At 39.8% G+C, this 13,487-nt stretch overlaps 1 protein-coding gene across 1 annotated transcript in view; it reads right to left on the reverse strand.

Moving 5' to 3' along the window:
* Positions 1–13,245, reverse strand: part of LOC132882574 (hepatocyte growth factor activator-like) — a 32,942-nt gene extending 19,697 nt beyond the window's left edge. The window contains exons 1-4 of the mRNA XM_060915667.1: positions 13,203–13,245; positions 12,884–12,999; positions 6,785–6,848; positions 6,441–6,534 (exon numbers count right to left, since the gene is read on the reverse strand). Of these exons, the coding sequence (XP_060771650.1) occupies positions 6,441–6,534; positions 6,785–6,848; positions 12,884–12,976 (251 nt within the window). The 5' untranslated portion in view covers positions 12,977–12,999; positions 13,203–13,245. The remainder of the gene's footprint in view (positions 1–6,440; positions 6,535–6,784; positions 6,849–12,883; positions 13,000–13,202) is intronic.
* Positions 13,246–13,487: the final 242 nt, after the last annotated feature.

Below are 13,487 nucleotides of genomic sequence, written 5' to 3' on the forward strand. Positions count from 1 at the left end.
AGTACAAAACTCTGTATCCTTGACTTGCAAGTGACGTCAAACCAAAATAGAAACCTGGATGTCGGCCATGTTGGTGGATATACAAATGCAGAGTCAAGCGACATTCCACACAAAACATAGTCATGTGTGCGTGACTCACTTTGTACTCGTAACTGTGGCACGTTCTGATTTTTTAGAATTCTGTCCGTGATTCGGAAAGAGGGCGAAGAAACTCTGGGGCTTAGTACGGTACGGAGAGGAGACAAGCACGGCTGAACACCATCGGCAGGGCTGATCTAACAGAGGCTAAAACCAAAACAGCTCGTGTTTGCAGTAATCATTTTATCTCAGGTGAGATTCAAAAACTTTCTCGATAATCTCATGGAAGAATTTTATTTCGTGTTGCTAGAATCTTGCTATAAAATGAGCGTTCTCTTGTCGTGGTTCACTCGGTCGTTGTTATAGTTTTGTAATTATAAAATTATGTTATAATTTTAGAGTGGCTGACCTGAAATAAGTTGAAATGTGATTTGTGAGCCATAAAGCTAGAGACTTGTCAAAATTTCACACTTTGTCTGTTGTTTACACATAGACGTAAACTAAATGCAAAAGAAGCCCGAACTTACCCTTGCAAGTTTATAACTGCTTTGTCATTGTTGACTGGTTTAATTAATAAGGTATTTATTTACCCATCCAGAGACAAAGAAATTATAGGCTTCCATAGACTTACAAGCCTTCCTTTGAGATTTGTCGACCCACGAAGTCTGCCAAACCAGATAGAACGCGATATCTGGGTACTCGATGGTCGGTAGAAGCATCTTATCTTCAGAAAAATCTGACTTTTTAAAATAATATGGGTCAAAACCACACATATCTATCCTCTCTTTGTATCGAATCTTCGCTGGACTGTTCAAATCGTGGTAATACTGAGAAAATTCAGCATTGTTTACAGACACGCTTTCAGCGGCTGCCATCCTAGTTGCTTTGTATATCCACCATCATGACGGACACTCATGACGTAACACGTTTTGATCACGTGGCTGCAAGCAAGTCATCTATATATAGTGGATATAAAAAGTGTACACACCCTGTTAAAAGGATAGGTTTTTCTGATGTAAAAAAATGAAACCACGATAAATAATTTCAAAACTTTTCCCACCTTTAATGTGACCTATAACCTGTACAATTCAATTAAAAAAGCAAACAAATCTGTTTGGGAGAAAAACATAAAAAATAAAAACCATACAATAAGCTGGTTGCGTAAGTGTGCACACCCTTAAACTAATACTTTGTTGAAGCACCTTTTGATTTAATTACAGCATTCAGTCTTTTTGGATCAGAGTCTGTCAGCCTGCCACATCTAGACTTGGCAATATTTGCCCACTCTTCCTTGCAAAAGCGTTCCAAATCTGTCAGATTGCGAGGCATCTCTTGTGCACAGCCCTCTTCAGGTCACCCCACAGATTTTCAATTGGATTTAGGTCTGGGCTCTGGCTGGGCCGTTCCAAAACTTTTTTGGGGTCATTGTCATGCTGAAAGAGGAAATTCCTCTTCCTCTTCAGCTTTCTAGCAGACACCTGAAGGTTTTGGGCCAAAATTGACTGGTATTTAGAACTGTTCATAATTCCCTCCACCTTGACTAAAGCCCCTGTTCCAGCTGAAGAAAAACAACCCCAAAACACGATGCTGCCACCACCATGCTTCACCGTGGGTATGGGGTTCTTCTGGTGATGCGCAGTGTTGTTTTTGCGCCAAACATACCTTTTGGAAATGTGGCCAAAAAGTTCAACCCTGGTTTCATCAGACCAGAACACATTTTCCCACACGCTTTTGGGAGAGTTGATGTTTTTTTTTTTTTTTTTGCAAAATTTAGCCAGGCCTGATATTTTTCTTTGTAAGAAAAGGCTTCCGTCTTGTGACCCATAGTCCAGACATATGGAGAATATGGGAGATTGTTGTCACATGTAGTACACAACCAGTACTTGCCAGAAATTCCTGCAGCTCCTTCAGTGTTGCTGTCGGCCTCTCGGCAGCCTCCCTGACCAGTTTTCGTCTTGTCTTTTCATCGGTTTTGGAGGGACGTCCAGTTCTCGGTAATGTCAGTGTTGTCCCATATTTTCTCCACTTCTTGATGACTGTCTTCACTGTGCTCCATGGTATATCTAATGTCGTGGAAATGCTTTTGTCCCCGTCTCCTGACTGATCCCTTTCAACAATGAGATCCCTTTGATGCTTTGTAAGCTCTCTGGCTTTTGCTCGAGGATCCAACTGACTCAATGTCTGAACTTTATTTGGGGTGAATCCGTCATTTTAACTGATGGCAGGTGTGAACCCAAAAAGACTGAATGCTGTAATTAAATCAAAAGGTGCTTCAACAAAGTATTAGTTTAAGGGTGTGCACACTTATGCAACCAGCTTATACTTTTTTTATTTTTTATGTTTTTCCCCCGAACAGATTTGTTTTTCAGTTGAATTGTACAGGTTATAGGTCACATTAAAGGTGGGAAAAGTTTTGAAATTATTTATCATGGTTTCATTTTTTTTTACATCAGAAAAGCCAATCATTTTAATGGGGTGTGTACACTTTTTATATCCACTGTACAGAACTTGCTGTAGTTTCCGAAGGGGGAAAAAAAAGCTGATGAAAGCAGTCATGGCTATTGCTAACTGCACTAAACCAAAGGTATTTTCATGTCTTCAAACATGGTTATGCCTAAGCTTAAGAAGGACTCTTGCTGGTTAACAGCAATTATAGTAATTCAGCTAACAAGAGCAAAATTATCAGCAAGGTTTTGCTATCTAACAAACCTCACTGTCTAATCGTGAAACCTTTCTAGCTGTCTTTGTTTGATTCAAAACCAAGCACTATTTTAGATCCTATCTGTACTTTTAGTACTTTTATAAACTCAAAACAAAATGAATGTGAATCAGCAGACATGTTTTGATGACCAAACTTTGGCATTAGGTAACTGCAGACATTTAAACTCAACCACAAGCCAAATGACAAGCAATAACAGACTATACCAAGGGAAAAAAAAAAAATCACTAACAATCAGCATAACTGGTATGATGGCTCATGCTAGTGTTTATAACATTCAGTTTTAGTTTAAGTTTGACTGTAGTAACAGTCATAAACAGCTAATCGGATACAGGTTTGGGAGATGTGAGTTGCATTATACGGTACAGTATATTATATGTGACCAGCTTGGGAAAACACGAAATAACGCAACACTGTTGGCTTCAAGGAATGCAGACATCACTGGTTTGAAGCGCAATGATTCAGTGGTTACAGAATTGCGTTCCGTTTTAATCCCTTAGGTGGCTTTTAAACTAGTGACGTGTCATACTGAAGACTATTAGCAAAGGCTTTCTACTTACCACAACAACCATCTACACTCACACACCTATATCCCTCCAAACACTGCTGTCCAGAGTGTTCAGGGATTAGTCACCCAAACCAGAAGTGCTGTATTTGGATCAATTTATATCTCCGATTCATACACTACCGTTCAAAAGTTTGGGGTCACTTTGAAATGTCCTTCTTTTTGAAAGAAAAGCACTGTTCTTTTCAATGAAGATCACTTTAAACTAATCAGAAATCCACTCTATACATTGCTAATGTGCTAAATGACTATTCTAGCTGCAAATGTCTGGTTTTTGGTGCAATATCTCCATAGGTGTATAGAGGCCCATTTCCAGCAACTCTCACTCCAGTGTTCTAATGGTACAATGTGTTTGCTCATTGCCTCAGAAGGCTAATGGATGATTAGAAAACCCTTGTACAATCATGTTAGCACAGCTGAAAACAGTTGAGCTCTTTAGAGAAGCTATAAAACTGACCTTCCTTTGAGCAGATTGAGTTTCTGGAGCATCACATTTGTGGGGTTGATTAAATGCTCAAAATGGCCAGAAAAATGTCTCGACTAGATTTTCTATTCATTTGACAACTTATGGTGGTAAATAAAAGTGTGACTTTTCATGGAAAACACAAAATTGTCTGGGTGACCCCAAACTTTTGAACGGTAGTGTATTTCCAAATGTGGTTGGTATAAATACGCTAGCAGGGCTGCCTATTATAGGGCTGCCTATAATAATAATAATAATAATAATAATAATAATAATAATAATAATAATGTTTCATTTCTGACATCAGTTTATTTGCTGCTTTTAACTATCCTAATGTGGAATATTTCAGACTTTTGTGAAGTCAATTGCAATAGAACCACATATTCTTGTCGGAAAAACACACAGAATGGAATGAAGAAGCAAAGCTTGGGCTGATTTCTTTCTAGCCTAGACTGTAAATGCTTTGCAGCCATTCGGTGACAGTCATTTCAAGTGTATACACGGAGTAAAACACTCCATCAAGCTGATCTGAATTGATGCTGAAAAATATCAGAAAAGTTCACTAGACATGGTATCAGAATGTAGTATGAAGCTGGTATGTACTGTTGCTGCTAGTTAAAGTGGGGTCCTTTCATGGGCTATGCTCATTTATGGAAGAACAATGAAAAACATGGACAGTGAACATAAATGAATGAGCACATGCCCTGTGCTTGTGGGGTTTATCAACATGGTTCCCATCCAAAGACTGAGAAAAACAAGAAAGACGTGTCTGCATTATCCAAAGCCCGAAATTTTGGGGCTAGTTTTAGGTCTTTTAGATGTACACCCATCCACCTGCTGTTTTCTGCAGTTCTCTAATCAGCCGATCCCTTGACAGCAGCACAATGCATCAAATCATGCAGATACAAATCAAGAGCTTCGGTTAATGTTCACTTCAAACATCAGAATGGGAAAAATTGTGATCTCAAAGTGTGACTTTCACTGTGGCATGGCTGTTGGTTTGAGCCAGATGGACTGGTTTGAGTATTTCAGAAACTGCTGATCTCCTGGGGTTTTCACACACAACAGTCTCTAGAGTTTACACATAATGGTGCGAAAAACAAAAATCATTGAGGGAGAGACAGTACTGTGGGTGGAAATGTCTTCTTGATAAAAGACATCAGAGGAAAATGGACAGATTGGTTCGAGCTTTTTTGCCCGGAAGGATATAGCAACTCATAGCAACTCTTTACAACCGTGATGAGCAGAACAGCATCTCAGCATGCAACAGCAGAAGACCACACTGGGTTCCACTCCTGCAGCCAAGAACAGGAATCTTAGAATCAACAACAAGTTCCTATTAAAGTGGCCAGTGAGTGTAGTTGAGTAGGAATTTTGTGGAGACCTGGAAACCCTGACCACTACCTTCAGTCCTTTCAAGCTTCCAAGTGTGAAGTCTACACTTGCTTGCACTCAAGACTCTGCTTCCCAGAATTCACAACGGCTTTCAAACATGGCAGCCACTGATTACGACACCCACCCTGCACTTCACCACTCACAGTCTCCTGACTGCACACACATGGACTCCATTACCACATCACGCTATTTAAGGACTCTCATGGCACTATGCCTTTGCTAAATACACACTTAGTTACTGTTGGTCTGATTTGACCAAGCCTTTGATTCCTTGCACTGTTTATCTGGTTTTGAATTTGTTTGTATTTGGGGATTTTGTTCTTTTGCCTCTGCCTTTGATACCCTGTTTGTGTCTCTCCTCATCATTGCCTGTTTTTGACTCTGCCTTTTGCCTAATGATTTGGGTTTGTGGGGCGGCACGGTGGTGTAGTGGTTAGCACTGTAGCCTCACAGCAAGAAGGTCCTGGGTTCGAGCCCAGTGGCCGATGAGGGCCTTTCTGTGTGGAGTTTGCATGTTCTCCCTGTGTCTGTGTGGGTTTCCTCCGGGTGCTCCGGTTTCCCCCACAGTCCAAAGACATGCAGGTTAGGCTAATTGGTGGCTCTAAATTGACTGTAGGTGTGAATGGTTGTGTGTCTCTATGTGTCAGCCCTGCGATGACCTGGCAACTTGTCCAGGGTGTACCCCGCCCATAATCAGCTGGGATAGGCTCCAGCTTGCCCGCGACCCTGCACAGGATAAGCGGTAATGGATGGATGGATTTGGATTTGTCTGCCTGTTTGCCTCATTAAACACCATTCTGCTTTTACATCTGTCTATCGCCGGCATAATTGACCCCAACGTAAAGCCCTGACATTTTTGTTTTATCCTGTGGGATCCCAGTCCAAATACACACATGAGCAGTGCCTCTTCTATTTGAATTTGTATTTACTGAGCATGCATTACCTGTTTAAACTGAATAATGTATTCATATTAAGTTATATCCCTAGTGTGGAATGTTGTGATAACATTAGGTAGCTGTTTCATTCATTCATTCATTTTCAGTAATCACTTTAGCATTATTTTGCTGTAATGATCCTCCTAAAAAGCCAACATACCGTAAACCTCATGAGATTTTGCGGACTAAAAGAAGCAGAAGGTCTCTTTTTGGTTACTAAGGTTAACTTGCATAAAAAAAAAAAAAAACACGCATGTGTGTCATGTATGAAGTAGAATAACTCACCACTGTCTGCCAGAACTCAGTGCAATGCACTGATGATAAACAGTCCCACCCAATCTGAATGGAAACTTACACTCCCTACCCTCTATGGTGAGGACTGAAACAAAAACACGCACAGAACACCTTCTGACATTACAAGACAAGATGAAACATATCCAAAAGCATCACATATTTTTTAATTATTAACATCCATTAATGACAAATCGCTAGCACTGTACACGTCACCATGGCACTACATCACAGTGCAAACTGAAAGCCCAGCACTGTTCCGGCAAGATCTAAAATCTTTAACTTTATCAATCTTTAACTGAATTCAAATGCGTTCTTTTTTCAAGCAGCCACCATACCTTTTTGACCTGCAGTGACTGACTGCGTGGAGATAAAGATCTCAATCCCAGGAGGCTGCTTGCGCTTCAGTGTGGACAGAAAGAAAAAAAAAAAAACTTCAATCAAAATTACATAAAAATTCATTCTCTTAAAGCTTCTGTGGTTACTAGTACTGTAAACATGCAGGGTACAAATAACCACATCTTTCTGAAACAATCTTACTTTTAAATGTTTCATCGGGATCAGTAATACCGATCAAAGTAATACCGATCAGTAATAAAGATCATCAAAGTAATACCGATCAGTAATAAAGATCATCAAAGTAATACCAATCAGTAATACCGATCATCAAAGTAATACCGATCAGTAATACCGATCATCAAAGATTCAATCAAAAAGACTCATTTGGCATTTGATGCACACTGGTTCACAATTAAACTGAGGATAATCACACTTAAAACTAGAAGGGCACTCGGTAGAGTGTATACCTCCGCCAAGCCATATGTTATCAACATCAAAATCAAATCACTTGATCCTCGGATAATGCTAAAGCTGTACACCAAATTTCATCCAAATCCGTTCGCTACTTTTTGACTTATATTGGGAACAGGCAAAGAAATCCTGGATCTACATATCCGTACACTACCGTTCAAAAGTTTGGGGTCACTTTGAAATGTCCTTATTTTTGAAAGAAAAGCACTGTTCTTTTCAATGAAGATCACGTTAAACTAATCAGAAATCCACTCTATACATTGCTAATGTGCTAAATGACTATTCTAGCTGCAAATGTCTGGTTTTTGGTGCAATATCTCCATAGGTGTATAGAGGCCCATTTCCAGCAACTCTCACTCCAGTGTTCTAATGGTACAATGTGTTGCTCATTGCCTCAGAAGGCTAATGGATGATTAGAAAACCCTTGTACAATCATGTTAGCACAGCTGAAAACAGTTGAGCTCTTTAGAGAAGCTATAAAACTGACCTTCCTTTGAGCAGATTGAGTTTCTGGAGCATCACATTTGTGGGGTCGATTAAATGCTCAAAATGACCAGAAAAATGTCTTGACTATATTTTCTATTCATTTTACAACTTATGGTGGTAAATAAAAGTGTGACTTTTCATGGAAAACACAAAATTGTCTGGGTGACCCCAAACTTTTGAACGGTAGTGTACATATCCAGATCCTGGATCAAAATCTAATCATTTGTTCCTTGTGCCGTGGCTCACCTTTCCTCAAAATTTCATCAAAATCTGTTCACTACTTTTTGAGTTATGTTGGGAACAAACAAACAAACGGAGGTGAAAACATAACCTCCTCCAACACAGTTGGTGGAGGTAAATATACGAAGGCATTAAAGGGCTGATGACACGAACATGACTATGCAATTTCTTAAATAAACTATACAACATGGCAAACATGTTAGATTTCTGTTATAATTACGTGAAAAGAAGCTGTTGTTACGCGAATATCCAACTTTTAATTGCACAGCGCAAGAAAACTGGGTCTGTGGCTCGCGGCCATGTTGTGACGTCAGCGGGAGAACACGCTGCGGTTCACTGGCTGTTCTACTCTGATTCTACTCAATGGAAATGGCGCATGAAAACACCGGTGAACTCTCTAGTGCTAGCTCTTCCTCTTCTGGGAGTCTAGAATTGTGTTGATCTCTTCCGAATAGAATCTATGATAGCCTACCCTCTTTACCCTTTGCCTCTCGTTGCTAGGCGGCAGTTACATGAAAGCCGCAAGCTTTCACAAGCAAATACATGACTGATATCACACCGACTTTATGATTACATTTATGATTATCATGTAGAATCTATAGCTCTACGTACCTTTATCTTATGTCGTTTCACAACACATGTTCTGACAGGAGGACTGTCTTTGGATCCGGCATAGCTACTAGTAGACCCCCTCCGGAATACTGGCAGTGTTGCCAGATTGGGAGGAATCCCGCCCAGTTGGGCGGTTTCAAGTGCATTTTGGTGGGTTTTGGACATATTTTGGGCTGGAAAACTTCAGCAGTATCTGGCAACACTGTGTAGGCACTGCTGATGGTAGTAACACACGTTTGTGCTGAACTGAACACCCAAGAGATTCTTTTAAGCTGGGAAGGGTGTCAAAACAATCCAAATCGAAGTGTTCAGAGCACAGGATGGATGTTGGTGAGGGCTCCCACTTGTCACGAGTGTGCCTGACTTGCTTCACCCACTTCGCATGCAGCTCGGGATCTCTGGGAAACTTGAATAAACTTACCCCATCCTTGTGGGTTTTGGAGCAAAAGCCGGCAACACAACACGAAGGCATAATAACTAATATATATATATATATATATATATATATATATATATATATATATATATATATATATATATATATATAAAATGTATAATAATAATACTAATAATGATAAACTGAACACCTGTCGCGTCAACAACAAACTGGTAAGTTAGGAGGAAGGTTCTTTCGCTGACGTCATATAGCTCCTCCTCCTCTTTCGTCTCCTGGGTGCTGCAGCCCTGCCAAATTTGCCCAAATAGCCGCGTTTTTTATCATAACTTGTAAAATATAGGCGCCTTCGTGAATTAATATATGGATCATCGGGAATTACTTTTTATGTTATAAAACATCGCCAAAGATGTCAAAAACGTGTCATCAGCACTTTAAATAAGCTGTTGTTACACTGAGCCGAACACTACAGTCGCTAAACAACAGCATGATTAGGTTTAAGATTGTATCCTGGTACGTCATTTGTATATCACTTAGGATAAAAGCATCTACCAAATGAGTAAAATGTAAATGGAGTTAAATGACATTTATCTATATAACCCAGAGAAATAGTCACTTCCACTACTTTATTAGGGTTCGAATGGATCCTTTCAGAAGGTTGACACCCTGGTTGACGTGAGTTCTTGAGATTTACCCAGTTTCAACACATTTTTTTGTTCCTTTCCTGACACAAAAACACTCATTTATGCATATATAACAATCATTTCTTTTGACTAATAAAGTAACAGGTTAATATTTTATTAACCCATACACTCACTGGCCACTTTATTAGAAGCAAACACCCATCCACCTGCTGTTTTATGCGGTTATCTAATCAGCCGATCCCTTGACAGCAGCACGATGCATAAAATCATGCAGATACAAATCAAGAGCTTCAGTTAATGTTCACTTCAAACATCAGAACGGGAAAAATTGTGATCTCTGTGACGTTCTTGGTGCCAGATGAACTGGTCTGAGTATTTCCGAAACTGCTGATCTCCTGGTGTTTTCACACCCAACAGTTTACACAGAATGGTGCAAAAACCAAAAAGCTTTTTTAAGAGCGACAGTTCTGTGGGTGGAAACGTCTTGCTGATAAGAGAGATCAGAGGAAAATGGACAGATTGGCTCAAGCCTTTTTTCCAGAAAGGATATAGTAACTCATAGCAACTCCTAACAACCATGGTGAGCAGAAAAGCATCTCACCATACAACAGCAGAAGATCAAATTGGGTTCCACTCCTGCAGCCAAGAACAGGAATTTGAGAATCAAGAACAAGTTCCTATTAAAGTGGCCGGTGAGTGTACATCATGGTAGAAATGGTAGTCTTTACCCAACATGTGACACACATCACTCCTGTGGTAAACTAATGGTCCTCCATACCATCTGTAACACTAGACTACATATATTCATGCTAATAAACTGAACACTCAGGTTCAATCTAAAACCCTTGGGTTCTTTGATTTCTCCCTGTGGATGAAACCTTAGAGTACAGTATAACCTTACAATAGAGGTTTCTAGGAAGAATTTAAGAAAAGCTTTCATGTGACCTCCTTAAGAAATTATTCCACTTCGAACCTTATTCATACAAAATAGTTTCTAAAAAGAACCCTTGAAGGCTGTGTTAAAGATACAGGTTACTTAAACTGTGAGATAATAACGACTTTGGATGAGCAGTAAAGCTTTTTATAGAGAAAGTTTACAAAGATAAAGGTAAATGTTGTTAACAGTTAGCCCTTTTGAGGAACTCTTGAAGAATGTTGGAAGTGTAGATGCGGGGGGGGCTTAAAGTCTTGAAAGGTTAAAGAATATAACTTGTTCCCACAAGTTAAAAATTTTAAATGAAACTAAATCCTATGGAGCTCTTAAGGTCCTGAAAGGTGATTTATTTTTTTTTATCTTGTGCACAAAAGATAATAACTTGTTTCCACAACCTAATAACTTGTGCTTACAAGATAAAGATAATCTTTCAGGACTTTAGGTGCTCCATAAGTTATTATCTTGTGTGCTCAAGATAATTGTGTTGTGCTCAGAAGATAATTATGTTCTGAAGACAAGATAATAAGTTATAGAGCCCCTAAAGTCCTGAAAGATGGTTTTTTTTTAAATCTTATCCACATAATTTATTATATTGTGGGAACAAGTTATTACTTTGAGCTCACAACTTAATTATCTTCTGAGCACAACACAATTATCTCGTGCACACAAGATAATAACTTATAGAGCACTTAAAGTCCTGAAGAGTGTTTTTTTAATCTTATCCACATAATTTATTATCATATGGGAACAAGTTATTATCTTGTCCTCACAACGTTATTATTTTCTGAGCACAACATAATTATCTCATGCACACAAGATAATAACTTATGGAGCACTTAAAGTCCTGAAAGGTGCTTTTTTTTTATCTTATCCATATAATTTATTATTTTGTCCTCACAACTTAATTATCTTCTGAGCACAACATAATTATCTCGTGCACACAAGATAATAACTTATGGATCACTTAAAGTCCTGAAAGGTGTTTTTTTTAAATCTTATCCACATAATTTATTCTCTTGTGGGAACAAGTTATTATCTTGTCCTTACAACTTAAGTATCTTCTGAGCACAACATAATTATCTTGTGCACGCAAGATAATAACTTGAGCCCCTAAAGTCCTGAAAAATGATTTTTTAAAAATCTTGTAAGCACAAGTTCTTATGTTGTGAAAACAAGTTAATTATCTTCTGAGCACAACATAATTATCTCGTGCACACAAGATAATAACTTACAGAGCCCCTAAAATCCTGAAAGGTGTTTTTTTTTCTTATCCACATAATAAATTATCTTGTGGGAACAAGTTAATTATCTTTTGAGCACAACATAATTATATCATGCATGCAAGATAATAACTTACAGAGCCCCTAATGTCCTGAAAGGTGTTTTTTTTTAAATCTTATCCTCATAATTTATTATCTTGTGGGAACAAGTTATCTTGTCCTCAGAACTTAATTATCTTCTGAGCAAAACATAATTATCTCGTGCACACAAGACAATAACTTAAAGAGCCCCTAAAGTCCTGAAAGATCATCTCATCTCATTATCTCTAGCCGCTTTATCCTGTTCTACAGGGTCGCAGGCAAGCTGGAGCCTATCCCAGCTGACTACGGGCGAAAGGCGGGGTACACCCTGGACAAGTCGCCAGGTCATCACAGGGCTGACACATAGACACAGACAACCATTCACACTCACATTCACACCTACGGTCAATTTAGAGTCACCAGTTAACCTAACCTGCATGTCTTTGGACTGTGGGGGAAACCGGAGCACCCGGAGGAAACCCACGCGGACAACATGCAAACTCTGCACAGAAAGGCCCTCGCCGGCCACGGGGCTTGAACCCGGACCTTCTTGCTGTGAGGTGACAACACTAACCACTACACCACCGTGCCACCCGTCCTGAAAAATGTTTTTTTTTTAATGTTGTGAAAACAAGCTATTATCTTGTGCTCAGAACATAATTATCTCGTGCACAAAATACTGTAGGTTTAGGACTTTTGGTGCTCAGTATGTTACTATCTTGTCCACACAAGATAATTATGTTGTGAGGACAAGATGCTGTAAATAATTTGTGTGGACAAGATAAAACAAAAACAAAAAAAAACTTCCCCTTTCAGGACTATCAGTGCTCAGTAAGTTATTTTCTTGTCCACACAATTATGATAATTAATATGTTGTGAGCATAAGATTTAAAATAAATAAATAAAATAAAATAATAAAATCACTTTTCGGTCAGGGCTCCCTGAAACCCACAGGTGTTGCAGTTCGAGTCCCCCCAGGTGAGCTTTCCCCCTTCAGGTTATTTGCCGCCACTTACCGTTCGAACACCGCACGCGCCGCGCTGCAGCGTCAAACACGTGAGGCACGAGACGAAAAGTCGCGCCAGCACCGACCACTCGAGGACGACCATTCCTGCTGCGTCTCCGGCTGATACTGAGAGAGAGAGGGAGAGAGAGAGAGAGAGAGAGAGTGTGTGTGAGAGAGAGAGAGAGAGAGAGAGAGAGAGAGAGTTGTGTTAAACGCTTGCGTCATTTTGGCAGGAGACTCCTGGAAAAGTCCTGTCAGCGTGTCTGGGAACCTCAATGGACCGGCCGCTTTTACACCAGCGTTTCCTAATATTATGTCAAAGCACACACCTGAGCTGTAACCCACACTAACACACCGCCTGATGTGGCGTGCTGTTCTGGAGCCGCTATGCGGTTTCACTTCAGGTGTTGTTATATTTGACACAGGCCACTACACGGTCAGGTAACACGTGGGTTGCGACCAGCTCCTGGGTTGCCAAAACCGCCTGAATCCCTCAGAAATGGGCATTTTCTCATCTCATCTCATCTCATTATCTCTAGCCGCTTTATCCTTCTACAGGGTCGCAGGCAAGCTGGAGCCTATCCCAGCTGACTACGGGCGAAAGGCGGGGTACA

This window comes from Neoarius graeffei, chromosome 3 (assembly GCF_027579695.1).
Source record: "Neoarius graeffei isolate fNeoGra1 chromosome 3, fNeoGra1.pri, whole genome shotgun sequence".
NCBI classification, from domain to species: domain Eukaryota; kingdom Metazoa; phylum Chordata; class Actinopteri; order Siluriformes; family Ariidae; genus Neoarius; species Neoarius graeffei.